Source organism: Rhinoderma darwinii, chromosome 3 (assembly GCF_050947455.1).
Source record: "Rhinoderma darwinii isolate aRhiDar2 chromosome 3, aRhiDar2.hap1, whole genome shotgun sequence".
In the NCBI taxonomy this organism is placed as follows: Eukaryota; Metazoa; Chordata; class Amphibia; order Anura; family Rhinodermatidae; genus Rhinoderma; species Rhinoderma darwinii.
Genome location: NC_134689.1, coordinates 37,653,074 through 37,680,568, shown reverse-complemented (window position 1 = coordinate 37,680,568; position 27,495 = coordinate 37,653,074). Strand labels below are relative to the sequence as shown.

Here is a 27,495-nt window from a genome sequence, read left to right as displayed (position 1 = left end):
TCCGTTTGCTGCCGCTGGTCCAAGTGCACAAGTCCGGAAGCCGCGACCGGAAGTAGTAATCTTACTGTCCGGCCGCGACTTCCGGTCCACAGGAAAATGGCGCCGGACGGCGCGCATTTCAAATTGAACTGTGTGGGAGCGGCGCATGCGCCGTTCCCACACAGACGGCATACATTGAAGTGGATGGAACGGGCCCCGTTCGCAGTCCCTATGGGACTGGAGCTGCCGTATTCCATGTCTGTATGTGTCGTTAATTGACACATACAGAAATGGGAAAAAAAAATGGCAGCCCCCATAGGGAAGAAAAAGTGTAAAAATAAGAAAAAGTAACACACAAACACACAAATTAATCCAAACGTTTTTTAATAAAGCACGAACATCTTTAACATATTTAAAAAAAAATTGTGGTGACACTGTTCCTTTAAGCTTGGGTGAGTGCCAGCCACTTGATGTTTAGCATTACGATAATCTGTTTGATAATGCATGATCTATATTCATTGTATTGCTACTTCTTAAATATTTTATCACTAACATTGACACTAATTATTATTGTGATGGATGTATAGAAGTAGTCAATTGTTCACTTTTAATGTTAATTATATAAATTTTGAGTTAGCTCCACCCATTGAGTCGTATAAATCTATTGGAACACCTGTGTATTGCTGCATTGAGCAGCTAAAACGTTGCATCCTTTTGCATATATGGGTGAATAAATTCATTTTTTGAGATTTCTACTCTGGAGTGCTGCCTCTTTTCCTTGTTTTGTCTACATTTGTGAGATCTAAGAGTCGGATTCCTGGAGGCTGGCACCCATTGGGCCTGGAGATTTAGTTTAGGACGTTTTTTTTTTTTTTCAACAACGGGACTTTGTGGGGAGTTCTTGCTGGTAACTTGGGTTCACTTAAATCTTCTGTAGTAGCAGTTCTCACTGGTAACTTCACCTCCAGAAAGATCAAAGACTATCTGATCATTGGCTGAGCCTTTGCCAATTCTTCGATCCATTTGAACAGTAGTTTCGGCTTCCTTCCGCGTCTTTCAAGTTTTGGTTTCCATTTCAAGGCATTTTAGCTGAGCAGCCTATAATTTGCTGTGCTTCTCTAAATGTTTTTACCCCTCCAAGCAACTTCTTAATCAAAGTATGTTTTTCATCAGAACAATGTGTGGAACGATCCATTTCCCCCAGTATTTCAGAAGGAAATGCACTACAACCAACATGTGCAATATTTGCCACCCTCTTCCCTTAAATAAGGGCCAAAATTGACACCTGTTATTCCACAGAATGAAGGACTTCACCAATTTAACTCCTCTCTTATTTTGGATAAGCTGCTTTCAATTAATGATTCAATACCTTAGAAGGAGCGGCATGTCCTAATTGTTGGCTGTTTTTTTTTTCTACTACTAGAAATATCACTTCTACCAAAAACATTGATCAGGTTAATGATATTGGACTTTATTTTTTTAAAACATTACTGTAGCTGGTTAGAGGAGCTAACACTTATTTAGTGTCTGCCTCCTACTGACAGCAGCCATACCCAGGGATCATTTAGGTGTCCCCCAAAACATTAATTTCCAACTGGTATTTTCACATTTTACTTCATATATTATACTTGGGTTGGGTTTTGTTAATCTGTTAGGCTGGGTTCACATGACCTATTTTCAGGCGTAAACGAGGAGTATTATGCCTCGATTTACGCCTGAAAATAGGGCTACAATACGTCGGCAAATGTCTGCCCATTCATTTGAATGGGTTTGCCGATGTACTGTGCAGACGACCTGTAATTTACGCGGGAAAGTTTCCCGGGGACTGATTGCGGGTGTTGCCGTTAGTTATCATGGCAACCGGAGGCCATTCAAAAGCCTCCGGGTCTGCCATGCACTGAAGCCTATGAGGACCAGCCAGAGGCTGGTCCTCATATGCTTCCTGTCAATGACACACTCCGCATCTCACTGAGTTTATAATATATTACACTACCCATCAGTGCTGCAGGTCCTAAAGTTAAAAAAAAGTATGTCACGAGAAAACAATATCAGAATCGCTTGGATAGGTAAAAGCATTCCAGAGTTATTACCACATAAAGTGACACATCAGATTTGAAATAATGGGGCTGGTCCTGAAGGCCAAAATGAGCTCGGTCCTGAAAGCTTTAAATACACTAGTCCGTTACAATTCCTTGTACCCCTTTAGTGGGCATACTGGGTTATGTAGACATCTTACCTCTACCTGCTTCTTTGAAATTAACGGCTCAAAAGATATCAAAACGCACAAGTTGCTTGCGGTTCACTGGCTAGATACCGACCCACCGAGTTATAGGGAACTTATAAATGGAATTATTGGTATAGAGAAGCATATTTATTTAAAAAAAGAGGGGCAAGGAAGAAATATGAAAGCCAATGGGCAGTATGGTTGGAGACGCTAGAGACAGATCTTCACGACTTTTCTCCTTTAATGCAAGGCTCTGCTTGATGGTGTGACTATTACTTTCACTTAGTATGATTACTACAACTATGGAGGTCTCTACTACTTTTCTAAGGGCTTGGTATGCATGGTGCTCCATGGTTGTTCGGGGAAGTGGGAGGGGGATGGTGGGATATGTAAGTTTATATTGTGAAATATTGTCTGTATAATGTACCTTTTTGTGTATACAACTTTATGTATCGGTTTGCCTTTTCCTGGAAAAGGTTATTAAAAAAACATTTGATTTAAAAAAAAAAAACAAAAACAAAAAAAAACAAACATTGTGACTTTCAGATTATCGGGCATTAACTCGTCATCTTCTTTTGAAGAAATTACAGCCTGCTGAAATTTTTAATTGCATTGTGTTTTGGCAGATCGTGCATGGGCGCTATTAATTAGAATAGGACTCATGCTCAAGACTGCTCAATAGATATATGGTTGCCTCGGAAACTGCAGCGCCCAGCGTGCAGTAATGGCTCCCCATGGCCGATTGCACTTTTTCCTCTCCTGCCCAATGACATTTAAATTTAAAGCCCAACTCCACCACAAATCATACCTCCACTGGAAACCTGAAAATTTAGGTTTGACTTGAGGTGAAATGGGCGTTGCTCACCTGCAGTGACCCCCAAGGCAGCATTATGAAATGTGAAAGCCACAGGTTAGCTTTGCAATATTACTTTGTAAAAATTACTCTGTGGAACGAGCCTGCATAATTGACAAATTAATATCCTACAAAAAATGTTATGCTATGAGTGAATAGGATTAAAACCATTCACATGCATTGTACTGTACTTTATTGCGGGATTTCGGTGCAGATTCCGTAACAAATACGTGTTGTGTGAACATAGCCTAATAAACCTATATATACAGGGTTTCTCACATGCTGTAAAGTAATGTTCACAAGTAGCACATGCTTCATGTAACCTAGTTTATTATATGATTTTTTTGAACAGAGAAACGGAAGAAATTTAAAATGTTTGCACATATAATTTATAAAGAGTTGCAAAAAAACAGGTCAGACAGGTGGACCCAAATATGTATAAGTCTAAGCTTCACAATAACATCTTAAAACCGACTGGTTCTTCTTTGAATCTCTTCTACTAACTTTTGCCTGGAAACATCCACCTACACAGAAAAAAAAAACAAAAAAAAACGATAAGATTTATTAAAACATGAACAGATGATTTCTACAAGTAAAAACACGTAAAGCAACCAATATTACATAAGCCGCCTGCACCACGCACTGGGGATCTGTTAGAAAATACACCAGGGGACAATTAATAGAAATGGTGCAGAGAAAGAGAGGAACAATTGCTTACTGCAACCAACACTTATTAGTCAGAGGCCATTTTGAAAATACAAGCAGTAATCCGATTGGTTGCAATGCACAGCTTCTCCACTTTTCCTTTGCACTAGTTGTAATAAGACGATCCATCTGTGTATTGGAAGCAAGAAAATTATCTTTAAAATGGAAGGACATAATTCAAGGTTCTAGGAAACCACCACTACACTCACCTGGAGGTTACATAGTTAGGGGGGATTCACACGGGCGTGTATTCGGTCCATGCGGGCCGCGTGGTTTTCACGCGGCACGCATGGACCAATACAAGTCTATGGGGCAGTACAGACAGTCCGTGCTTTTTGCGCAGCGTTTGTCTGCTGCGCAAAAAGCGCAACAGGTTCAATAACTCTGCGTATTTCGCGCATCACGCACCCATTGAAGTCAATGGGTGCGTGAAAATCACTCGCACCACACGGAAGCACTTCCGTGGGACGAGCGTGATTCGCGCAACAGCAGTGAAAAGGATGAATGAAAACAGAAAAGCACCACGTGCTTTTCTGTTTCCGAACATCCAAACGGAGTGTCTTTGCGATGAGCGAAGCCGGACAAGCGAACCGAACTTCACCGGGTTCGGCCGAACTCGTTTTGGCCGAACCCGGCAAAAAAATTATCGGTACGTGACGTCAGGAGATAGTCACTGTCCATGGTGCTGAAAGAGTTAAACTGTTTCAGCACCATGGACCGTGACTTCCGATCCCAATATACATGAACCTGTAGAAAAAAAAACGAAGTTCTGACTTACTGATAACTCCCGGCGTCTTCCTCCAGTCTGACCTCCCGGGATGACAATTAAGTCCAAGTGACCGCTCCAGCCAATCACAGGCCAAGCACAGGCTGCAGCGGTCACATGGACTGGCGCGTCATCCAGGGAGGTGGGGTCCGATGTCAAGAGAGGCGCGTCACCAAGGACGCGTCACCAAGGCAACGGCTGGGAAGTTCTCGGTAAGTACGAACTTTTTCTTTTTTTTCTACAGGTTTTGCGATATTGTGTTCGGCATTCACTGTCGAGGGTGCTGAAAGAGTTAGCTCTTTCAGCACCTTGGACAGTGACGGCCGTCGACTAGCCTCATCTCTATGATGGCGGCTGCGCGAAAATCACGCAGCCGCGCATCAGACACGGATGACACACGCAGCTGTCAAATGGTTTTTGCGCGCGCAAAAACGCAACGTTCGTGTGTATCTGCCCTTAGGTTGAGAAAAAAAAAGACATGTCCATCAAGTTCAACCAAGGAAACTAATAGTTATTGCAAAAAAAATAAAAATTTTATGACAGCTTTGGTTACAGAATGGAATAAAAATTGGGGATCTCACGTATAGTAAACAGCCTGAATTTTTTTTAAACATATGTCTGTTGCTATATAGCTATAACTGGAACACTCAATCTGATCTAATACCAGCTAGAAATAATAACTGACAACCAATCGCAGGTTATCCAGGTTTAAAAAAAAATATTTTTGTACTCAAGCAATGAAAAAACAAAATCCCTTTTGTTGTTTAACACAGCATTATGGGTATTGGCCTTTGCCACTAAGGAGGCCGATGCTAGGAAAAAAAAAATATTTTTTGGCTCTGCCCAGGAAGACCTTATCCTTCCCAGAAGAAAAGGCTTACTAAATTTGTACAGTATCAATAGAAGAAAACAAAAACATATCCATGATCCTGGTAGATTTAAAATAAACAACCAGAAACAAGCTCCCGGGTCTGGAAAACAAAAGGGGACGGTATCCGAGTCCCCAATGAATTAAACTAAAAAGATTTTACGATGAGTACAAAAACCTAATTTTCTCGTTAATATTATTGGTGGACACAGCACCATGGTAGTAGTTCCAGAGAGCGGGCAAATAAAATCAATCGATGAGTCACGTGACCCACCTAGTGCACAGTCACTTGGTGCAACTCAGAATCAGCGGAAGCCAGGGAATTAATCTGGTAGAATTTTGTGAAGGTGTGCACCTAAGCCCTGGTAGAAGCCTTGCAAACCTGGGAGACCGAAGCTTGGGGCCTTCCTGCCTAGGATGTGCCAAAACCCCTCGTGGAGTGGGTAGTAACTCAAAAGGGAAGGAACTTTACCTTAGGACAGATAGGATTCCAAAATCACAGACAAAATCTAAAGAGCAATGATAACCTCGAAAGCCACCAATCCCTTGTGCGGCCTTTGATGAAATAAAAAAAAAAAAAAAAAAAAGTCGGAGCATCTAGACAACTCAGCCAGATAGATTTGGACGACTATTCTTACTACAGCCAGAAAGTGCTGGGGCCGCTCCCTCAGATGAGATGGGGAGGGGCGAAAGGAAAGGACGACGATGTCCACAGACCACTTTCAGAGGAAAGACGGGACAGGACAGAACACAACCTTATCCCTATGGATCACTAGGAAAAAGGACAGAACAGCCAGTTCTGAAACCTGTCTGATGGACGTAATGGCCACAAGGAAAGCTACCTTCCAGAAAAGACTGGCAAAATTTTCCGCAACGGCTTGAAGACAAACTTAAAGAGCATCGAGAACCAGGTTAAGATCCCAGGGCTCAGTGTGATGTCAAAAGGGAGGAACAGCATAGGCCAGACCCCACAAGGTGGTCTTTACCCAGGAACGGTAGACAAAATGTTCACTGAAATACCTTGGACAATTAAGGTTTCCTGGCTCTTAACATTGTCTGGATGACTAGTTTAGAAAAACAGCAGGACCTCAAACGCTCAGTTTCCTTCAACGGCGTGGCTTTTTTTAGTCAAGATGAAGTGGAGATGGAACACAGAACTTTGGGAAAGGAGGTCGGGTCGTAGCAGAAGACGCATACCATGGACGACGATGTCAATGGGAACGGTCTCCACATTGATCCACTTGAGGACGTTAGAGAATCCCTCCCAAAATGTGACCTACAACTGCGACGTAGGCTGGGACCTTGTGGTTGAAACAAGATTTAAAATAAAAAATAATAAAAAATAAAAAAAAGGAGGTCCATATCTAGAGTGACCCACTTCTGGTAGAACCGAAGGAAGATTTACGGGTAAGGCGACCTTTCCTCAAGACCCAGTTTTAGTGCACTGAACAATCGTCCACTCCCGGCATGTGGGCATGGCTGGTATGTGACTCTTCCCAGATTGGAGGATCCAAGAGGACTGTGCTGCTCAGGTCCTGGTTCAAATAGGCAACTGCTGTGGAGTTGTCGGTCTGCACCCTGAGTGGTAGACCTTGGAGAAGTGGAGTCCAAAAGGCAGAGGGCAAGATAAGCGTATCAATTCCAGAAGGTTGTCTCTGCAGAGTCTTCACCAAGAGGTCGTCCAGGTAAGGTATGACAGCGACTCCCCTGGTGTAACATGAAGTGCAATGAGAGTCGACGGGGCTCTCTTGAAGACCCTGTGAGTCGTAGCTAGCCCAACTGGGAGTGTGACAAAATGGAAATGCTAGGAAACTACAGCAAAGGAAATGCTGGTGGGCCCATGTGATAGGTATGTGGAAGTAGGCATCGCAGATGTCAATAGAGGGAAAGGTACATTTCCCATTCCAGCGATGCAACCACTGACCACAGGGATTCCAAGCGGAACCTCTGAACGAGAAACAAAGCAATTCAATTTCTGACTGATCCAACCTTTTTAGGGACTATGAAAAGATTCAAATTGAGCCCCCGTAAACAGTCAGACTGGAATGGGGAAAGTCACTTCCTGAAGGTAAATAGACAGTAAAAAAATCTGAAATGCGATCTGGGGCCCGAGGCGAAGTTGAGAGAGGGAAAAAAAAAATAAAATAACCTCGGTAAGGATCAGAAATTATATCTTGTACCCTGTCGACACAACCTCTTGACCAGTGCGTCGTCCATGTGAGCAAGCCATATCTTAGAAAATAAGTCGTCGTCGTCGTCGTCCCCCCCACCCAATTCTTGAGGGCTTTTGGGGTCTGGGCATAGCCTTGAATGATGAGCATCTTGAGTCCGTGGGGCAGCTGGACCTAGTCTGACCTCTGGGACGGGAAGTTATTAAAGTACATAAATCTGAGAAGGCTGCTGACTTCGGGGGCGGTTCGGAGTATAAAGTAAACTCTTGACGCCAGTAGCCTTAGAAATAATTTCCAGACGCCTACCAAAATTGGAGTCTGCCCCAACTAAGGGAAATCCAGTGAGGGCTTTTTTGGAAACAGAGTTCACCATCCAACATTCCAGTCAAATTGAGTGTTAGACAGCCACTAAATTATCTAGCCCCTGGCAAAACAAACTTGGAAGAATGGATAAATTGAGAGGTGAGATCTGCAGAAAGATCTGAGATGTTGTGGTGAAGCTGCTAAGATGGAATAGGACTTCGGTAGGTAGATGTGAGTGCTGGGTGCAGAGCAGAACCCGCTGCCATGAGGTAGACCTGGCCAGGGGATCTAACTTCTTGTCAAGAGAATCACTTATTGATGCCATATCAGACAGTGGAATGGCGGTCTCCACTAAAGGAAAAACTGTCCATTTGGAGACCAACTTCTACTGGAAAGTAAATAGCGTATCCGTTCTTATATACCCGGCCAAACAGCTGTCTGGGTACATCCTTTTTCTTCGGCAGGATTTTCTCAAACTCGCGGTGATTTGGAAACAGGCCGGCGCCATTGATGGCGGAAAGGCACTTCTTCCTGAGAGTGCGGAGCCATCCTTAACATGTAAGGCGTCCATGACATCACTTATTAATTTCTGCATAGTAGCTGTCAATTTTGTTTCCTCTGAGAATCCCTCAGAGGAAACGGACTGATCCTGACCGGGGACCCTGGGGGAGAACCTGGTGAGGAGTGGAACTTCTCTTGGATGGTCTTGGATTGAAGGCTCCGAGCATAGCGAGTTAGACTGGCTGCATATAAACTCTTATATATTACAGCTGTCGCAGGCATAGTGTCTCTCCAGGCCTGCCTGGGCTGGCTGACTGTTGGAGTCCTGCTGATATAAAGACATGTCACAAGAGTGCAGAGGACAGGCAACTAGAGCAGTGTCATAAAGGGGGAACATCACCTAGTAGAAAATAAGTGTCCCCTGGAAATATAAATTAAATCCACTGGAATAGCCTACTGGATCCTTGGTGCTGTGTAACACCAAATGTCCAGAGCAGAGGCTATCAGTGCCGCAGTGCTAATTTGCAAAGGAGAGCTGTTGCAAAATGACTGCTGGCTGTGGTGCCCAGGACCCTTACACAGTCGTCGGACGGTGTAGTTCTGGTGCAGTTTGTTTTTTGTTTTTTTTCCTTCCTTTTATACCTTCTTTTTAGGTGGCCATACACATTAGATGGTCGGCCTCGACTATTGGGCAGTCGGATTTCAACATGCCCGTTCCTTTTGTTCTCAGGGGAGAAGCTGCAAGGTGTCTGGCAGCGGCTTACACCCGCTCTTGTTTCGGAGTACATGCATGCTCAGCCAAGGCTATGTGTATAGGGAGATCGGGAGGTATAGCTGTTGGCCGAACAAGCATTTTTCCAACAGTACATGGCCAGCCTTTAGGATTAACTCATGGTTTATGGTTTGGGCTAAAATCAAAACGGATCAGAAAGTGCATAGAAATGATTTGAGTGAGCCTGGCATTACGTACCTCTTCCCTTGTAGATACATCTCTAAGCTTCACAACTCCATCTTTGAGTTCCTGCTCCCCAATAATCGCCACCAGTGGAATACCGGTCTCTTCACAATACTGCAACTGATTAAGTAACTTTGGATTCTTCTTATACAACAGTTCTGCCTGTGTGGATAAACAAAGATGATAAAAGAAGTTGTCCCAGAAACGCAGATATGACATTTTGTCAATGTCAGATTGGTTTCTTTAACCCCACGAATTCCAATAACAAGCCAGTCACAACTGTCTCAGATATCAATAAGGAGGTGGCTGTTGAATTCTGAATCGAGAAGAAATCTTACAAGTGTTTCTGCCACCATTTCACTGAGAACAGTAAAGGGAGGTCAACTGAGTGCATTGTATTGTGTTAGGCTCTATTAGCAAATTGACTCAATTTTTTTGCAGGTCTGCGACTTAATAAAAATTTATGTAAGGATTGTGTTCATTCCTTTCTCACCTCTATTGTTTGTTTTTTTAGCAATAACCACTACAATGTACAAGAATATTTCTACAATAATATGCATAGATATCCTTTATGACATACTTAAGACAATGTTACTGGACAGCATAGGGGACCTCCGTTTGGCTCCTTTTGGATATAGGACAACCGAAAACTTAAAGCATTTGTCTGCACCACAATCACTATTGAACACCGTGTTTAGGGAGTTAATTGGTATGGGTCAAAGTTTTCTCTGATCCTGATCTTTAGTATGGTTAATGACAGCCACCCTCGCAGTGGTGAACGTGTTGGCATAGCTTCTTGGCCTGCGTGATCACCAGTGAATAAGTGTAAAATGAAATGTGGAGGGCTGAATAGAACCTGGAATGGAAGATATGAGTTTGTGAGCTAGTGCGGCAACCTTTTTTCACTCTCACTAAACACTCCTCCTTAGGCAATTCTCTCTGCCTCTATTCTGTTAGGCAGAGGGAAAGATAGGATTTAATCAGTACATTCTAATCCCTCTAGTTTTTGTTGCTTGAAGAATTAAACCCATATCACTAGTCTGCATGGCTCTACTTTACCCCATTCTGATGCATCTCTGAAAAAAGACCTTGAAGCTGATTTATATGAAATCAATAAGAGATACATTTTGATTTAAACCCTTATGGTAACATTACCTGTGAAATGGGGACGGTGGGTCCACAATCCATAGAATCAAGTTTCCAACCCCCCCTCTTTACATTTTTGTGCTTTGGAATTTGTTGGAACAGATAAAACTAATATAAAAAAAAAAAAAAATCTCATGACAATTCCCACTGGAAATAAAGGAAATATTGTAAGTGGATTTTTTGAGTACCCGCCATAAAAACCTTTTCTCGTCCTCCTTTAAGGGAACGAAGGGCAAGACCCAGAACCAGACCTCATTTGGGGAAATAAAGGACCCTGGACAGGACAACGCGCAACGGAAGAGAGGTCCCTGATAGAGCAGGTCGTGACGGAACGGTAAGGCCCACAGGGCGTTGGTCAGAATGCCTGGTACCAACGGCAACGTGGCCAGTCCAGCGCCATAAAAAATCCCTTCGGTCTTTAGCCATTTGAGAAGCCTTGGCAGAAGAGGTAGTGGAGGGATTAGGTACAGAATACTGAAGCTACCCCACTAGGGCTTCAACTGCATAGGCTTCAGTATCCTGTGCTCAAGAAACAAAAAACAGGGGACCTTGCAATTGAACCTGGATGCCATCAATTCCACGTTTGACACCCCCGATCTGGAGTAAACGTGGTGGAGACCACTCCCCATGGGTCGACCTGTTTACGACTGAGGAAGTCGGAGACCCAGTTGTCGAACCCTAGGATGTTCACAGCCAAGAGAGCGGGATCGTGACACTGCCCAGGTTGCAATTGGTGATTTACATACAAACTGCGGCCATGACATTCTCTTTTTGGATTTGGATCGGAAGGCCGGACAAAATCGATGTCCAATGCAGAAGGCAAAGTATGATTGCTCTCAATTTCAAGAGGTTGATGGGAAGAGCGGATATTTGCTGGGACCACAGTCCCTGGGCCTTGAGGTTTGGATCAAGGTATCCAGGGTGATCCATAGAATTACTACTTTGCCCTCCCTGAAAACTTTATTAGAATGTTGTACAGATAGGGGGTGACAAAGCCAATGGCTCGAAGATGTGCCGTCACCACAGAAATATCGGTGAAAACCTGTGGCGCTACTGCCAGGCCAACCGGGAGCACCACATATTTTTAATAGTCAGTTCTTAACCGCCAAACGCTGGTGGGCTTGGCAAATGGGGAAGTGTAGCTACGCATCCCTTATGTTGACAGAACATAGAAACTCCCACTTGTCCATAAAAGAAATGACCAAACTGAGAGACTCCATATGGAAATGACGGACTCGATCATAAGCGTTCAGTCGTTCGAGAACTGAAGAGTCTTTTTTTTTTTTTGGTACGACAAAGAGATTGAAGTAAAAAACGCGTAATCTCTGATTTGGTGGAAGCTCTACTGACCCAAGCAGAAACAAACTTGGGCGCAGGAAAGACTCAGTAGCTTTAAAGGAGGACCTGGAAGATGACTTGATAAGGTGGGCCAGCAGGAAATGGAATGATGCTGTGTGCACAATAGGTATGGTAGTCTTGGCCAGGCGGGAGACTGGAGTCCTCACCACTGGTAATTTGGACACCATTTTGCAGAGACCTGCTTTTGAAAGGGAAACTTAACATCCAACTGAAAGGTATGGGACAATTTCTTGTCAGGGTGCTTCCACTCCTTGGAGATCACCTGCTAAAACTTTTTGTGAGAGGGAAAAACCTTTTGCAACGGTTTAGGTCGGCGTAAGGATACCGCTTCTGGTGAAGTACAAGGCTCTGTGTTCATCTCCAGTAAGGTGTCACAAACTGCCTTAATGAAACTGTCCACATTAAGGGACAACTTAGAAGATTGTTTCTTATCCAGCTCTGATCATAAAGCTCCCCTTCTGACACGGCCTCTCGGGGAGGAAACTGCAGATAGCATCCCCGAACTTGGAAGGTAGGAGTGACCGATGGTGGTCTTGTAGATCTAACCCCCATTTGGGGCCCACCACTTGAGAAAGACTTTGACGGACTGGGTGACAATGGTGACCAATGGCCCTGAAAAGGAAATGAGCCCACTCCGATTCGGCCGCTGCAGCACTAAGCACGGGCAACATATGGGGTGGCAAAGACACAGATGGTTGGCTAGGAGGCCGATATGCATCACGCAGAGACTTAGATTAATCATATAAAAACTTTAGTGCATGCATAATAAGCAGTGATGGTTTCTGGCGGAAGGACTCTCCTCTGGGGTCTGACATTGCTGTAAAAGCGTCAAAACACATGACTTTAAAAAAATGGGGGTGATGGTGAACCGTGAGCCCACTTAGATACTGCACAGCAGGACAATTACTCTACCTTAATAAAAGGAGTAAGAACTGCTCAGATACCTAGGTTCTGCTGTATTAATGGCCCCTACTGTGGAGAATTCTGGCTCGGAGACAAAGAAAGGGGACCTGTAGGAAAAAAATAGGCCTAAGGGTTGATCCTACCTGATTCAAGGGAGTATAATGCTGTTCTACCCCAACTGCAAAAACACAGCCGGAGGTCCTGTGTCCTCACAGCTCGTCTGCCCGAATGAGGAGACAGAGCGGGAGGAAGAAGCCACGATAGGAAAGCGGCGGCGGTCGTGTGCTTCAGGAGGACCAATCCCATTTGAGCAAGAATTTTACACGCATGTGCACGATTGGATGCTGCCCCTACCCACTAAGCAGGGATGGCCAAGATGGCACGGCAGAAAAAGTGGCAGCTGCCAGGGGTAAAGTAGAGCAAGCCAGGAGAAAGGATTACCCTGCAGATGCCCTGGCGCAAGTCCCAGCCAGTCATGGTAAGCTGCAAGCATGGCATAGCCTCCATTGGACGGAGCCCAAAAGCGGTAGGCGGTGAAAATCAGGCGGCGGGCGTGGGTAGAGGAACTACTCTGCTCCAGATCCTTCTTGTTCCCAGTGATGTCAAGAACAGCAGTGGCACCCCAGTGAGCCATCCTGAGGTGAGCAGCAGGAAAGGTGCCCCTTAGAGAGGAGCCTGCGCACTTGTCTTCATTAGCAAGGAAATAACAGCACAGTGAAGTGGACACAGTGTGCCCACTACAGAGGGGAAAGAGTCACCCCTGTTTTCCGCCTACAAAAGAAAAAAAACAAAAAAAAAAAAAAAACACAAAAGAACTGACAACCTGCTGAACCAGCAGGATAGTCTGCCTCCTAGGGATACTAAGCAAAGATTACATTAGCTCAACGTCTGTATGTGGGGTAAATCCTGTAAGAGGGGGTAGCACTTTAATGCTTCGTGTCAAGCCTTAATGTCAATAGCACATACCCAACGGTTTGTCATCCAATGATACAAATGAGAAATTCCATTTTCTACACAACTACAAAGGATATACAATGTGTGTTTTATGGAACCTTCATATCATTTGATTTCACAACCCTGTGCTGGTCTAGGATTGTTATCTGTAATCCTGATGTAAAAAAAGACCATACACAAATCATCTACCTTGATACCCGCATTCCAGAGTTCAGCTATAAGCTTCATTCTTTCTTCCAAAAGCTTCTTCTGAGCTGCTGCAACTAGAACCTGGGTCTCTGTAGTCCGAATCTTTTCTTCGGAAGCCTGAGGATAGAAAATATTATAAATCAATAGAATGTAGAAGTCTAGAACCAGAGTACATGATTACCGTACATACAATTCGGAAGAAAAGTCAGTCAAAGACTACTTTTTCATTATCCACAATATATTGCACAATTTAATAAAAAGCTATTGCTATTACACACTAAAATCTGTTACTCCTTGGGATAGGCTCCTGCCGTTAAAAGGCTGACACTATATAGAAATTGTTGGCTCCACCTACACCCACTTGTTGGATGTGTCAGTTTATGATCAGGACACTAAGAAAATTAGGCACCCACTGCCTTGGGGTATGTTCACACGCTAGACTAAAAACTACTGTAAAATACGGAGCTGTTTTCAAGGGAAAACAGCCTCTGATTTTCAGCTGGAGACTATTTTCTATTGGGACAATGAAACCTGCTCCAAAAACATCTCAAGGAGTGACACACACTTTAACGAGCCTTCTTTAAAAACGCCACGAGGGAGCATATCTCCATATTTTCAGCCGTTTTAACGGCCCAAAAAAACTGCTGAAAATAGGCCGTGTGAACATACCCTTAAAAGACAAAATCAAAATAGAACGGTAAGAAAAAAAAAAAAAAAAAAGGGGTAGTATTTTTGTTCCCCAATGACCCCTCATGAGAAAAAAAAGTTCTATGGGGTGTATCAAAAAACTCTTTTCTCTTGTGTCATTGTGGGAAACAGCAATTTAGGATACTACACAGCAGTCCCTGTGGATGGGTAAAGAAAAGCTTTGAACCATACTAGTCCTGCCTATTGGATCTAAAGACAGAAAGCCCCCCCCCCCCCCCTCCGATTTTGAGGGACATGGAGCTGGATAATATAACAGCAGCCATCCTGGTTGGAAAATAACTTGTACGCCAAGTAAGTGAACAGGCACCTTGTGAATGGCCATGTAAGAACTAGATGAAAGAAGAAGGAAATTAGTGCTGCACAAAAGGTGAAGAAACTGTCAACAAAAGGGATACAGGTGTAGGTGATCTTTAACTTGGCTTTTAAACACGTTAAATACACAGATGTGAGAAACTTTAAACTTGACTTTAATACCTTAAGTGATAAGTTATCACGCTGCAGCAAGCTATCAGTCAAGATAAGAATTGCTACATCTGTACCTGCAAGAACACAAGGTAAGAATCCTGTCAATTCAGAGGAAAGTCTGGTTGCCGAGGGAGTGAGACGACCTGCTTCGGGCTTCCAACATTTAGCCTCTACTTACCCTATATTCTGCGAGTTTATCCTGTTCGGGACCAGAGATAGCCCGGTCTCGCAACCCTCAGGTTCTGTGGAGTAGCAACTGGGCTGAAATACCAGTTGCAGAATGGGTTTACCGTCACCCTAGACTTTTGACTGCAGCATCCCTGTAGGCCACAACTGTCGTCTTCCTGGCAGTTGGGTTACTGGAGGTCTCTAGCGCTGCTCCTGGCAAGTTGGAAAAGGGAACCCTGCTGACTGTCCTGTGCTGCTCCCCCGACCTTCTGATCCAGTCGTTGAGGCATTCGGGAGACCGGTGATGTTGCCCAGTCGTGTGAAGCCCTGGTATGGGCCTGCAACACAGTCAGATGGAACGTCGCACTCCTTATTGGACTTGCTGCTCCGTATCCGGCGGACACCGGGACCAGATGAGGTCTGATTGGTGCAGCCCAGATATAGGTGCCTTGCGTTTTGACAAGTGGCCCAATTGTGATCTCCCCTGCACATATGTCATCTCCATCCTGGTCCTAGGGAGCGCCTCAAAGATGCTCTACAGTGGTTTACATCCCTGCTATTAATTTTAGAGGCGGGATTTTGTACACCTTTTGGGTCCATTATCTACTAAGACCATTTCCATCCTACTGGTCTGCGGGTGCAACTGGGTATTTCCCTCAGCCTCCCAAAATATCTCCCTCATTGACATTAGGGCACCTGCCTAGTATATGGCAGCATTGTGCCGTTCTACTACTCATTGCCATTTTATAGTTTGTTATTTGCCGGTTCACAGTCCTTCTAAACCACCCACTACGAACCCCCCTTACTGCGCCCACTGTTGGATCTCCCTGCTTTTCCTCTTGCAGAGGGTCATCACGTCTCAGATATTGCGATGAACATTGTCGCCTGCTATTGATGGGCAATTTTAAGTGCTCAGAGGGAACCCCTGTTTCACAAACCTCTGATGACTACTCATCATTCTGGTGCTCTCACTGTTACTTGCCATGCAAACTACCTGCCACTCTAACTACTCACTATAGGCCTGTACGGAAAAACATGGAAGTTGTTAAAGAACTTTAATATTTTCAACAGTGGGAGGTGGCCACTGGTGCTCAGGTTTCCTTGGACCAATTGCCTGCATCTGATTCAGATACTCCATTCACCTTGGCATCTATCCCAGAAACACAAAAGGTATAATTAGCTATTCAACCCTGTCATACGATACGGACCACCAGAATAGAGATTAAAATGGACATCTCCAGGCTACGCACAACGAAACCGAGAAAGAGCTACCAGAGGTGGGAGCAACGTGTTAGCGATCATAAAAATACTCACAACCGTATGAACCATACCCTTACGGACAGTGCTTCTCAAATGGAAAAGCTACACCAGCGCACAGATGATCAGGAGAACTAACTTAATCGTTGCAACCTACGCTTTGTGGGACTCCCAGGACGATCAGAAGAGCCCACTCCTATCTTGTTTTTGCAAGATCTGGTAATTAAGACATATGGCTGTGACAGCTTCTCAGCTATGTTTGCAATAGAGAGGGGGCTCACCGTAATCCTCAACCGCTCTTGCCTTCTCCTCTCCCACTCTATTCCATATCTTTGTAGAGGGCCTCGGACTGGAGGACACTTGGAAAAGTATGTGCCCAGACATATTCATGTTTTTCCTCATCTCATGATTCCATGTCCCGCATAGATTTGTTACTGGCAGAAAGATCCGTACACCCCCTGGTTTCAGCTGCCTCCTAACCCTTCTCATTCTAGATCGGATCATTCCCTACTTAGTGTAACAATCTCATGGGGTATCCGTCCTCCTCGACAATCACGGAAGTTGAAACCATTTTGGCTCACTATTCTCCACCTCCACAGTACTTTATTGATTAATGGTCCACTCTTTTTTTTTTTTTTTTCTTCTTGATCAGGGTCCAGATTGCCTTGTAGTGGACTGCTGGGATGGGATCATGCCCCCTGCCATTCATTACCTAAAACAAGTCCTGGCCTTTAATGACGTTTCATTGGAATATGACACTATGCAAGTGAAATTGGCCTATATTCAAAATCCATCACCGGCATCCAAACTAGATTGGCAATTGAAATAGAGGGCACACTCTGATCTTATGGCTGATCAGACTAAGCATAATCAGTTTTTCCTCAGGCAGGATTATTATGAACAAGGGGACAGTTGTGGTACACTTTTGGCCCATTTTGCAAAGGGGGACTCTGTGCCCCCCATAATTACCGAAATATTTACCCCACATGGAATCCCCTCCAAGACCCTAGAGTCATCGCCAGAGCTTTTGGAGTTTTATGCCTCCCTTTATGAGTACTCATCCCAGTACACTTCTCAGGACACTGTAAAATACCTGGAATCCCTCCCTCTCACAGGAGCAATGTGAGTCCTTGGTTGCACCTATTACTGAAGATGTTTCTTTATCCGTATTCCCTTTGCAGAATCATAAAAGTTTTACAAAACTTATAAGGCAGATTGAAACCCTAATTTTTTTACCTTATTTCAGTCAGCCTATGATACTGGCTATCTCTATGACTGAGGGTAGAGTGGTAGTCATTCCCAAACCTGGCAAAGACCCTGCTTATTGCACTTCCTACCATCCCATTTCATTCCTTCAAGTAAACATAAAATTGTTGGCCATGGTCCTGCCTGTAGAGTGATTTCCATGACTCTTCTATCCCTCTGGACAAAGATGGCTTTTTTGCCCGGTAAGTTCACTGCTATAAACGTGTGTAGACTTTCTGAATTTACAGGCCCCTCGTGAAAATTGTGGATCGAGGGTCTTGGTGTCCTTGGACGTGGCCAAGGCCATCAATTCGGTTGAATGTGAATATTTGTGGCGACGGATCTCTGAAAATTTGGCTTTCCTTTAAGTTTCATTAAATAGATAGGTTTATTGTACGGTCACCTAAATGCCTTGGTCATGGTGAATGGTTTCCCATCTCCAACATTCTCTCTACAGCGGGGTTTCAGACCCGTCTCCCCTATTATATGCTCTGACTATTGAGCCCCTGGCAGAGCTTCTTAGACATTCCCTTTGAGTGCGGAGATCGAATAGATGCTTGGTAACTGAAACCAATCGGTTTGTACGCGGACGACAGGCCACTCCTGGTTAACGGTGCTCCAATTATTTAGGGACTTTGTGTTATACTCCGGCCTCTGCATAAATTTCAACTGTGAAGAGAAGACTTCTATCTGCAAGTTTTGACAGGCGAGTATCAGTAAGAAAGCCACTGCTAAGATTGCAAAAAAAAAAAAAAAAAAAAAGAGACTTGCCTGGGACAAGCAGCACCTCTAGTGGACTACTGCAGAGTGGAAGAAGGTCTTATGGACTGATGAATCAATATTTAACATCTTTGGTACATCCCACAGGGTTTTTGTAGATCGTCCAGTACGTGAAAGAGTGCTTCCTCAGTATGCGACACCAACTGTCCAACATGGAGGAGGCAGCGTGATGGTCTGGGGCTCTTTTGCTGGATCTAGAGTTGGCAACTTGTACAGGGTTAGGGCCCATGCACACGAACATATTTTTTTCGTCCCGTAAATACGGGTCTTTTTCATACGTATTCGACCCGTATTCACGGACCCATCCCCGTAAATACGGGTCCGTTGTCACCAGTATTCCACCCGTATTTACAGACCCGTTTTCTCTGCACTAATCGGCAGCCCCTTCTCTCTACCAGTGCTGGATAAAGAGAAGGGGCAACCCTTTCGGGCAGAGTTCCCGCAGCGATTGAAAGTAAAAGTAGTTCATACGTAGCCCGGCCGTTGATTTGGTGACGTGTCCCTCTTTTGACATCCAGTCCGACCTCCCTTGATGACACGGCAGTCCATGTGAACGCTGCAGCCTGTGATTGGCTGCAGCGGTCACATGGGATGAAACGTCATCCCGGCAGGCCGGACTGGAGAAAGAAGCAGGGAGTTCTGGGTAAGTTAACTTTTAATACAATTAACTCCAGCGGTAGTCACTGTCCCGGGTGTAGGGATGTCACGATACCAGAATTTGGACTTCGATACCGATACTTCGTTTAGTATTGCGATTGCGAAAAAAAACAAAAAAAAAAAAAACACAAAAAAACCTTCCATTTTCTAAACATAAAATGTTTATTGGATTGAATTTTTTTTTTTATTGTTCAGATTGCCAATGTTTGATTTTAAAATGAAACATTCTTAAATAAAATCTATAGTGTTTTGTTTTTTTTTACCTTCCCTAGATTCTAAGCCCTCGCGGGAAGGGTTCTCTTTTCCTTTGTACCACTATGTAAACCCTGTACAGCACCATGGAATTAAAAGGTTATTAGCATCTGAGACTTTAATGGTATATCTATATAGGATATGCCATGAATGTCTGATAGATGCGGGTCCCAGGATCTGGGAGTCACAGAGGTGGGACTCACATCTATCAGACATTCATGGAATATCCTATGGCTATGCCATGAATGTCTCAAATGGGAATACCCCTTTAATAGTGCTTAACTAATAATAATTTAATTATAATTCAGCAACTGCAAGTAAATTGACCATGTAAAAAACGAAACATAAGAAAATGTAAAACATGGCCGGCCTCTTTCTTTTTCTGAAATTACAAGCTTGGGAGTTTCTTTGCCTGTTTAAGGTTCTTAGCCAGGAATACCAGTGTGTCTATGTGGTCTTCTGTCAGTCTCATTCTCCTCGGACTGCAGATTAGGCCAGAGGTACTAAACACTCGTTCTGATGCACAGCTAGAGGCAGGAACGCATAGATATGCTTTGGCAAAATGTGCAAGGTTAGGCAGACTTGTGGCATGTCTCTGCCACCAGGCAAGTGGGTCTTCTTCAGGACTAATCTCCTTCATCTGGCTGTACAACATGAACTCACTGCTAAGCTTTTCAGCAGAAGTTTTGTCCGATGATGCTTCACTCTCAGTTGTACCCGCAGAACTGCCTGCTGATCCCCTTTTCTCTGTTATGATGCTAGACAGCAAGCTTTCCAGATCAGTTTTTTTTTTCTTTGCTACTTGTCCCATTGCATCATGTTCTTCCTCGCTGAACTCTTTCTGACTCTGATGCTCCGGTTCTGCTCCTTCAGGTAGCGAAACATTGGAAGCTCTCTGCAGAAGCTCTTCCTTCACATCTTTTTCCATAGACACAAACGACTCCTTAAATCTTGGATCTAAGTATGTGGCAATGTTGAGAATGAGTTGCAAGTTTTCATTTTCATACCTCTTTTTCATGTCATTTCTGACTCTTTGTTTCATTTCTCTTGCAAGAATGCGGTCAGATTCCTCCTCTGTTACACATGCATATATTTTCCATGTCAAGGGAAGAACTGAAGAAAGAGTGGGGTCTCTCACCACTTAAAGCATCTGTGAAGTCACTCATTGGTGAAAGCACATCTCGAACAGTCTCCAGAATGGTGACATCTGTGTCCTTCGGCATAAGATGCCACTTTTTGCGGTTCTCTGCCAGAACAACACAGACAGCTTGCTGCTGTTCACAGAACCTCTCTACCATGTCGTAAATAGAATTCCACCTGGTCGGCTCATCATGAATGAGTTTGTGTCCAGGTATCTGCAGTGTTTTCTGTTTCTCTTTCAGTGCTCTGCTCATCTTATTTGATCTGCAGAAGGCGGAGACCGTCTTACGTAGTCTGGACAGAAATGCTGCCACTCTGTCAATATCTAAGGCTTTGTTTACTGCCAAGTGCAAATTGTGGCCAAAGCATGGGACCCAGTTATATTCTCCAAATGCTCGGATATTGTTAGAGGCATTATCTGTTGTTATTCCAGCCATTTTGGATAGGTCCAGTTTCCACTCTTCAGTTATTGTTTCCTCAAATGCCTCATGTAAACTCTCCGCAGTATTATCTGTGTGCAGAGCTTGTACAGCCTAAACACCAAGATTGCATTTCCCATCGATCTGTTACAAACTGGTGACAGCCATGTATGCATCTGTAGCTCTGCTTGTCCAGAGGTCTGTAGTACAAGCAAAGAATGGAACTGCAGCCAGTTGTGCCTCAACAACCCTTCGGATTTCACTGTAGAGTTGTGGTATTTCTGTATACCAGGCAGGTCATACTTTCTGTCTAACTGCTGTATCAGATTTCTGAATCCACTTTTCTCAACCATAAATATGGGCACTTGGTCCATGCAGATGTACTCAGCTACAGCTCTGTTTAGTCTTTGGGCTTCTTTGGAGTCTTTGCCATATTTTCTGTTTCTGTCTAGCACAGAGACAATGGTAGCCTGACTGGATGAACTTGAAGGAGTGGTAGAAGTTGAATTCTGCTTCTGTGTAAGGAAAATAAAGTGTGAGAAGAATATTCGTAACTTGGACTTAAGCTGCACACCCCGTTTTTGCGACATTATAACCACCAATATTTCACGTTTAAAGTTAGCCCACATGAAATTTAACGATTATGTGGGCTATGTGCTAAATATACTAATATGTGGCGCACATGGTAAGACGAATAATTAGCTTAGACGCAAAAAACTGTTACATTCTCAACAGTTCTAATTATTCGTCTTACCATGTGATTTTGTGAACTCATGATGATGTTCCACATATGTGTTTCCATCGCTAACAGTATATTTAGCACATAGCCCATATAATTGTTACATTTCATGTGGGCTAACTTTAAACGTGAAATATTGGTGTTTATAATGCCACAATAATGGGGGTGTGTAGCTTAACCAAAAATTATGAACGTTCTTTACAGGACATTTCACTAATCACTTAAGAAAGCGTAACTTTGCTAACCTGTCGACTTTTCAGCTCTTTGTACAGGTCAGGGTGATTGTCGGCCAAATGCTTAGCCATGTTGCTGGTGTTGCCTGCTTTGCAGTGGAGGGATTTATAACACCTTTTGCACACCGGTTTTGTCATTTCAGTTGGCTGCCGGTCTTCATCAGCAATGTAGGCAAAGTATGTCCACACTTCACTCCTTGAGCACTTTTTTTCAACAAGTTGTGGACGTGAGAGAACATCTGCCGTTTTTGGCGTTGCCATGCTAGTTCCTGCCTTCTCGCTGCTCAAGCTACACTGTTTGCGTGTGTCTCTCCAATCTCAGCGGAGTGGTTGGGATGCTGGGCAATGTTCGGTGGCCAAGCAGAAAACCTAACGTAAGAGCATTGGTAGTTGGGTTAATGCGAGGTACATGATTGGTTTAGTCACTATTAATGTGAGGCTTATGGAGGTCCAAAACACCATGTGCTTCACATTATAGTAATTGATCCCATTAAGTATCTGAAAATTGTAATAGGCAACATTGGGTTAATGTGTCAGATACATGATTGGGTAACTTACTATTAGGCCATGTTCACACAGGGCGGATACGCTGCATAAAAAGTATGCAGCATATACGTCCTGGAACCCGCACGGAATTCAGCCCGAAAAAAACACACCAAATTGTGGTGCAGACTTTTGGGTTGAATCTCCACTGCGGAAAACAGTGGCCCTGTTTCCGATGCCATAGTGAGACTTTCTTCTGTTCTCGTCCAGGAAGGCCACCCGGTGATTGGCTACAGCAGTGACATGGGATAAAGCGTCATCCCAGGAGGCCAGGCTGCACTGAAAACAAAATTCACTATGACAACGGCCAGTGGTAAGTATAAACTTTTTAATTCATTTAATCCAAAAAAGATTTGTTTTTTTTTCAGAGTTGCGATTTTTACAGCAGAATCGCAGCATTTCCGCCACAAAAATTGCAACATTCGCTATTTATTGCGGGTTTTAACTCCCCATTGAATTCAATGAGGAAAACCCGCAACAGAAAAGCAGTGCTTCTGCAGCATATATTGACATGCTGTGGATTAAAAAACGCACCGCAAGTCAATTTATCAACGTTTCTTTACATGCAGCTTGTGGAGGAGATTTGTTAAAATTTCATCCACTCTGCTGCGCTCCTATACTTATCACTGGGAGCACAGTCCGCAAATGCGGTTGACACTCTGCGGCCCATCCGTGCAGTATTTACTGACTGTAAATTCTGCACGGTCCGGTCGTGTGAATGAAGCCTTAATGTGAGGCTCATAATTGATACACCAAGTGCCTCACATTAAAGAGGTTTTTCCACAAACACAGGGTAGGAGATACATGTGTGGCCTTTGGTACCCCCAGCGATGAGGAGTACAGGGGACCAAAAGTCCCCTAAAGTACTCCATGAGAATGGAGCATTGCTGAGGAGCATGCTCTCCATTCATTTCTATGGGTCTTCTGGGACCGCTGTCAATGAAGCTGGCTGAATATGCTTACAACGCTCCATTCTCATGGAGCACTGATTTAACCAGTTCAGGACCAGACATCGTTTAGCCCTTTTTAGCACGTGTTAGTTAAACGGCTATAACTTTTTTATTTGTTGGGCTAACTACATGATTTTTGCGATGTTTTTTCCGTAGACAATGCAGGTTTCTTTTTTTATCGTTTTTATACACACCTTTTTTGCCATTTTAGAATTTTTATTCATAAAGTTTGAAAATAATAGTAAAAAAAATAAGCTTTTTTACATTTCAGCTATTTTTTTTTTGGTAATAACATAGTTTTACCCTAAAATAGACCTTTTATTTGTGATCGTCATTGTCTACCGTAAATTTCTATTTATTACATGTCTATATTAGGGTAATTGGGTCAGCGCTAGCGTTACAAAAATGACTGGCGGGGTGGAACGTTTTTTTTTTTGGGGTGGGTATTTTATGTGTATTTATTATATAATTTTTTTTGCACTTTACTTTATTATTTTTTTATTACTATGGTCTGTCCCCCAAAGGTCAAAAAAGACCTTTGGGGAACTTTATATCTTTTCCACTGTAACTGGAGCTGCACAGCAGTCCCAGTTACAGGGGAAATCAGCCCTCTCAGGCTATGTTCACACAGAGCATTTTGGGGGAGGAATATCTGCCTCAAAATTCCGTTTGGAACTTTGAGGCAGATATTCCTCTCCCTGCACGCCGATTTTCGCGCCGTTTTTCGCCCGCGGCCATTGAGCGCCGCGGGCATAAAACAGCGAGAAATACACTTTCTCCTGCTTCCCATTGAAGTCAATGGGAGGTCAGAGGCAGAAGCGCCCGAAGATAGGGCATGTCGCTTCTTTTTCCCGCGAGGCAGTCTTACTGCTCGCGGGAAAAAGACGCCGACGCCTCCCATTGAAATCAATGGGAGGCGTTCTCGGGCCGTTTTTGCCGAGTTTTGCGACGCGGTTTCCGCGTCAAAAAACTCGGCAAAATACCCCGTGTGAACATAGCCTCATAGTGACGATTGTCACTAATAGGGCTGTGCTGGGTCTAGTAAGACCCAGCAGCAGTCTGCCACTAACGGCACCCGGCGATCATGTGACCAGTCACATGATCACCGGGAGGAATAGAGACAGCGCCGCTGCTGCTGTCTCTATTCCTGTACACAGCGCGCATTCAGCGCTGTGTACAAGTGATCAGAGAAGACAGAAGCAGCGAAAGCTGCTTCTGTCTTCTCCTCAGGGTCCCCGGCAGTCACTGACAGCCGGAGACCCGACATTCAGCTGCCCGATCGCGCGGGCAGCAAGTTAAAACCCGAGCCATAAAAAGTCTATGGCTCGGGTTTTAAGGACCAGCGGTCGAGAAACAATTAATCGCTGGGGGTCCCAGTGGCCGACTCCCAGCAATCACACATGAATTCCCTATCCTGTGGATAGGGGATTCATGTGATTTGAGGGAACACCCCTTTAATAGTAATGGCAACATTAGGGTTAATGTGGGTCACATTAATACTAATGTTCCTCAATGCTGGCTGTAACAAATACTAGTGCCTTTATTTTAGGCTTTTATTCTGCTCTAATACCTGCTTTCCTCTGTGACTACAGTACACTGCAGCGCGGTTCGACTCCAAACTTTAGGGCGCGAGCGGCACAGGCACGTCAACATCAACCCACTGCCTGTGCCGCGTCATAATCCCTCCCTGCCTCTACACAAAGAAGCAGCTTCTCATTGGTGACAGTGGAAACAGGAGGGAGGAGCGTTCCACCCTCCTTCTGTGACGCACCCAGGATGAATGACGAGCTGGGCGGCAACTGAAAGAAAAGAACATCGTAGGCTCATGTATTTCAATAGTAAGCTGAGCGGACGCACAGCTAAGTATCGAAATACAGGAAATAGCGGTATCAAACCGTTTGGGGATGCAGAGTATCGAAACAGTATCGAAGTTTCGATGCATCGTGCATCCCTACCCGGGTGCTGAAAGAGTTACTGACGATCAGTTAACTCTTTCAGCACCTTGGACAGTGACTATCCCGACGTTGCCTAGCAACGCTCCCGTAATTACGGGTGCACACACGTAGCTACCCATAATTACGGGAGCCACATAGACTTCTATGGGCCTGCCCGTGCCGAAATTACGGCCTGAAATCGGACATGTTCTATATTTTTCAATGGCCCGGGCACCTTCCCGTACGCAAACGGGAAGGTACCCGTTGCCAATAGAAGTCTATGGGCCCGTAATTACGGGCGTTTTTACGTTCGTGTGCATGGGGCCTTACTGGCACACTGGACAAAAATGGCTACCACAGTATTTTGATGCGCCATGCAATACCCTCTGTTGTACGCCTACTTGGTCAGGGGTTCATATTACAGCAAGACAATGACTCAAAACATACTTCTAGGTTATGTCCGAACTACCGGAGAAGACCAGAAGAAGCCGCTAGGCTTCAAAGTATGGAATGGCCTGCACAGTCTCATTGAGCTTATTTGGGATGAAGTGGACAGAAGGGTGAAAGCAAAGCAACCTACAAGTGCAGAACATTTGTGTGAACCTCTGCAACAATGTTGGGAAGAAATTTCTCAACAATATCTGAATGTAATTGTAGAAAGAATGCCTCGATGGTGTAAAGCGGTTATCAGCCAGAGATGGCTACTTTGAAGAGTCAAATATCCAGATATAATTTGTTGAAACCAAGTTAATTGATTATTTATATCCATCTTAACTTGTTTTTTTTCTTCTATGCTTTCATTTCAAAGTACATTTGAGACATTAAACTGTAAATATCAATAAAAACTGGAAATAGAGGTGTTCTAGAACTTTTGACCGGTAGTGTAAATATACCCCCTGAGCCTGCTGCATACTAATATACACACACACACACACACACAAAAGTGGCGCCTCATAGTACCATACATATCCAAAACCGACTAGCATATTGCACATTAGGCACCCTGCTAAGGTAGGTCTGCTATGCACACATGTATCAAACATGTGTACATAGACATACCTGAGCAACCTAGGGTTGTCACGATACCAGAATTTAAACTTCATTACTGATACTTTGTGTAGTATTGCGATACACTATACCAAAACGATACTTTTGCCAACAATTTTTAAAAAAAGTTCTTCCATTTTCTGATGTGAGGCACGTGGTATTAATTTTGAACCTCCATGTGCCTCACATTAATAGTAATTAACCCCATCATGTTCCTCAGTCATAATGGACAACATTGGGTTAATGTGTGAGGTACATGATGGGGTTAATTACTATTAATGTGAGGCACAAGGCGGTACTAAATTCATCACACCTCGTGCCTCACATTAATAAGTGAAAGAAAGCAGGTTTTTATTTTAGAATAGCGTTAACATAAACGACGCTATAAATTTATTACAGTCGCGACTATCCCAAATGTGTGTATATTTTATGTATTGACTTATTTTAATGTTTATTGTAAAACAATGTGTTTTTATTTTATTTAACATATTACTTTGTTGTTTTTTTTACTTTTTATTTTTAAACCTTAATGTCCTGGCATATATCTATATACTGATATTACACAGGCAGTTGTTCAGACATACCGAAGTATGCCCTAACAGGAAATATGGTCACACAACCATGGGGTCCTTCAATGGACCCTGGGCTGTCTGCCCATATATGGTATGGCCCTCGATCCGTCACAGGGATTACCTGTGATGCGATACAAAGGGCATCCCCCCTTTTCATTTACCCCTTGAATGCTGCAGTCAGCTTTCAGGGGAATAGCGGTGGAGATGAGAGGTTTCTCTGATCTCCGCCAAGACAGCGGCTGTGTAATACAGCAATTACCCCGCTCCTGACAATAAGTGCGCACGCACGGTCAGCATGAGGTGATACGGCCGGCGCCGCACTAATGAGCGGCGGCGCAGGCATAAGACAGAACATGGGGGTGTTTTGTAGTGCGCCCAACATGTTCTGTTTTCAGTGCCGGCTCTTATTAGTGCAGCACTGGTCGCATCATATCGTGCTGATCGCGCGCGCACTTGTCAGTACTCAGGAGCGGGGCAATGGCTGTATTACACATGTATCACACAGCCGCA

General features: G+C 44.0%; 2 protein-coding genes across 3 annotated transcripts in view; both read right to left on the bottom strand.

The window, feature by feature from the left end:
• Positions 1–3,369: 3,369 nt before the first annotated feature.
• LOC142748897 (histidine--tRNA ligase, cytoplasmic-like) overlaps positions 3,370–27,495 on the bottom strand; it is a 49,988-nt gene continuing 25,862 nt past the window's right edge. Inside the window, exons 11-13 of one of the 2 annotated variants that reach the window (XM_075856274.1) lie at positions 13,877–13,993; positions 9,341–9,487; positions 3,370–3,580 (exon numbers count right to left, since the gene is read on the bottom strand). In XM_075856274.1, the coding sequence (XP_075712389.1) occupies positions 3,521–3,580; positions 9,341–9,487; positions 13,877–13,993 (324 nt within the window). In that variant the 3' untranslated portion in view covers positions 3,370–3,520. The remainder of the gene's footprint in view (positions 3,581–9,340; positions 9,488–13,876; positions 13,994–27,495) is intronic. The other variant, XM_075856275.1, reaches the window with a different exon arrangement.
• LOC142748899 (E3 SUMO-protein ligase ZBED1-like) lies at positions 19,361–22,141 on the bottom strand. The gene is made up of 2 exons (XM_075856276.1): positions 21,952–22,141; positions 19,361–21,482 (listed from the first exon to the last, which is right to left on the bottom strand). The coding sequence occupies exon 2, from the start codon at positions 20,448–20,450 to the stop codon at positions 19,797–19,799; it is 654 nt and encodes a 217-aa protein (XP_075712391.1). The 5' UTR covers positions 20,451–21,482; positions 21,952–22,141; the 3' UTR covers positions 19,361–19,796.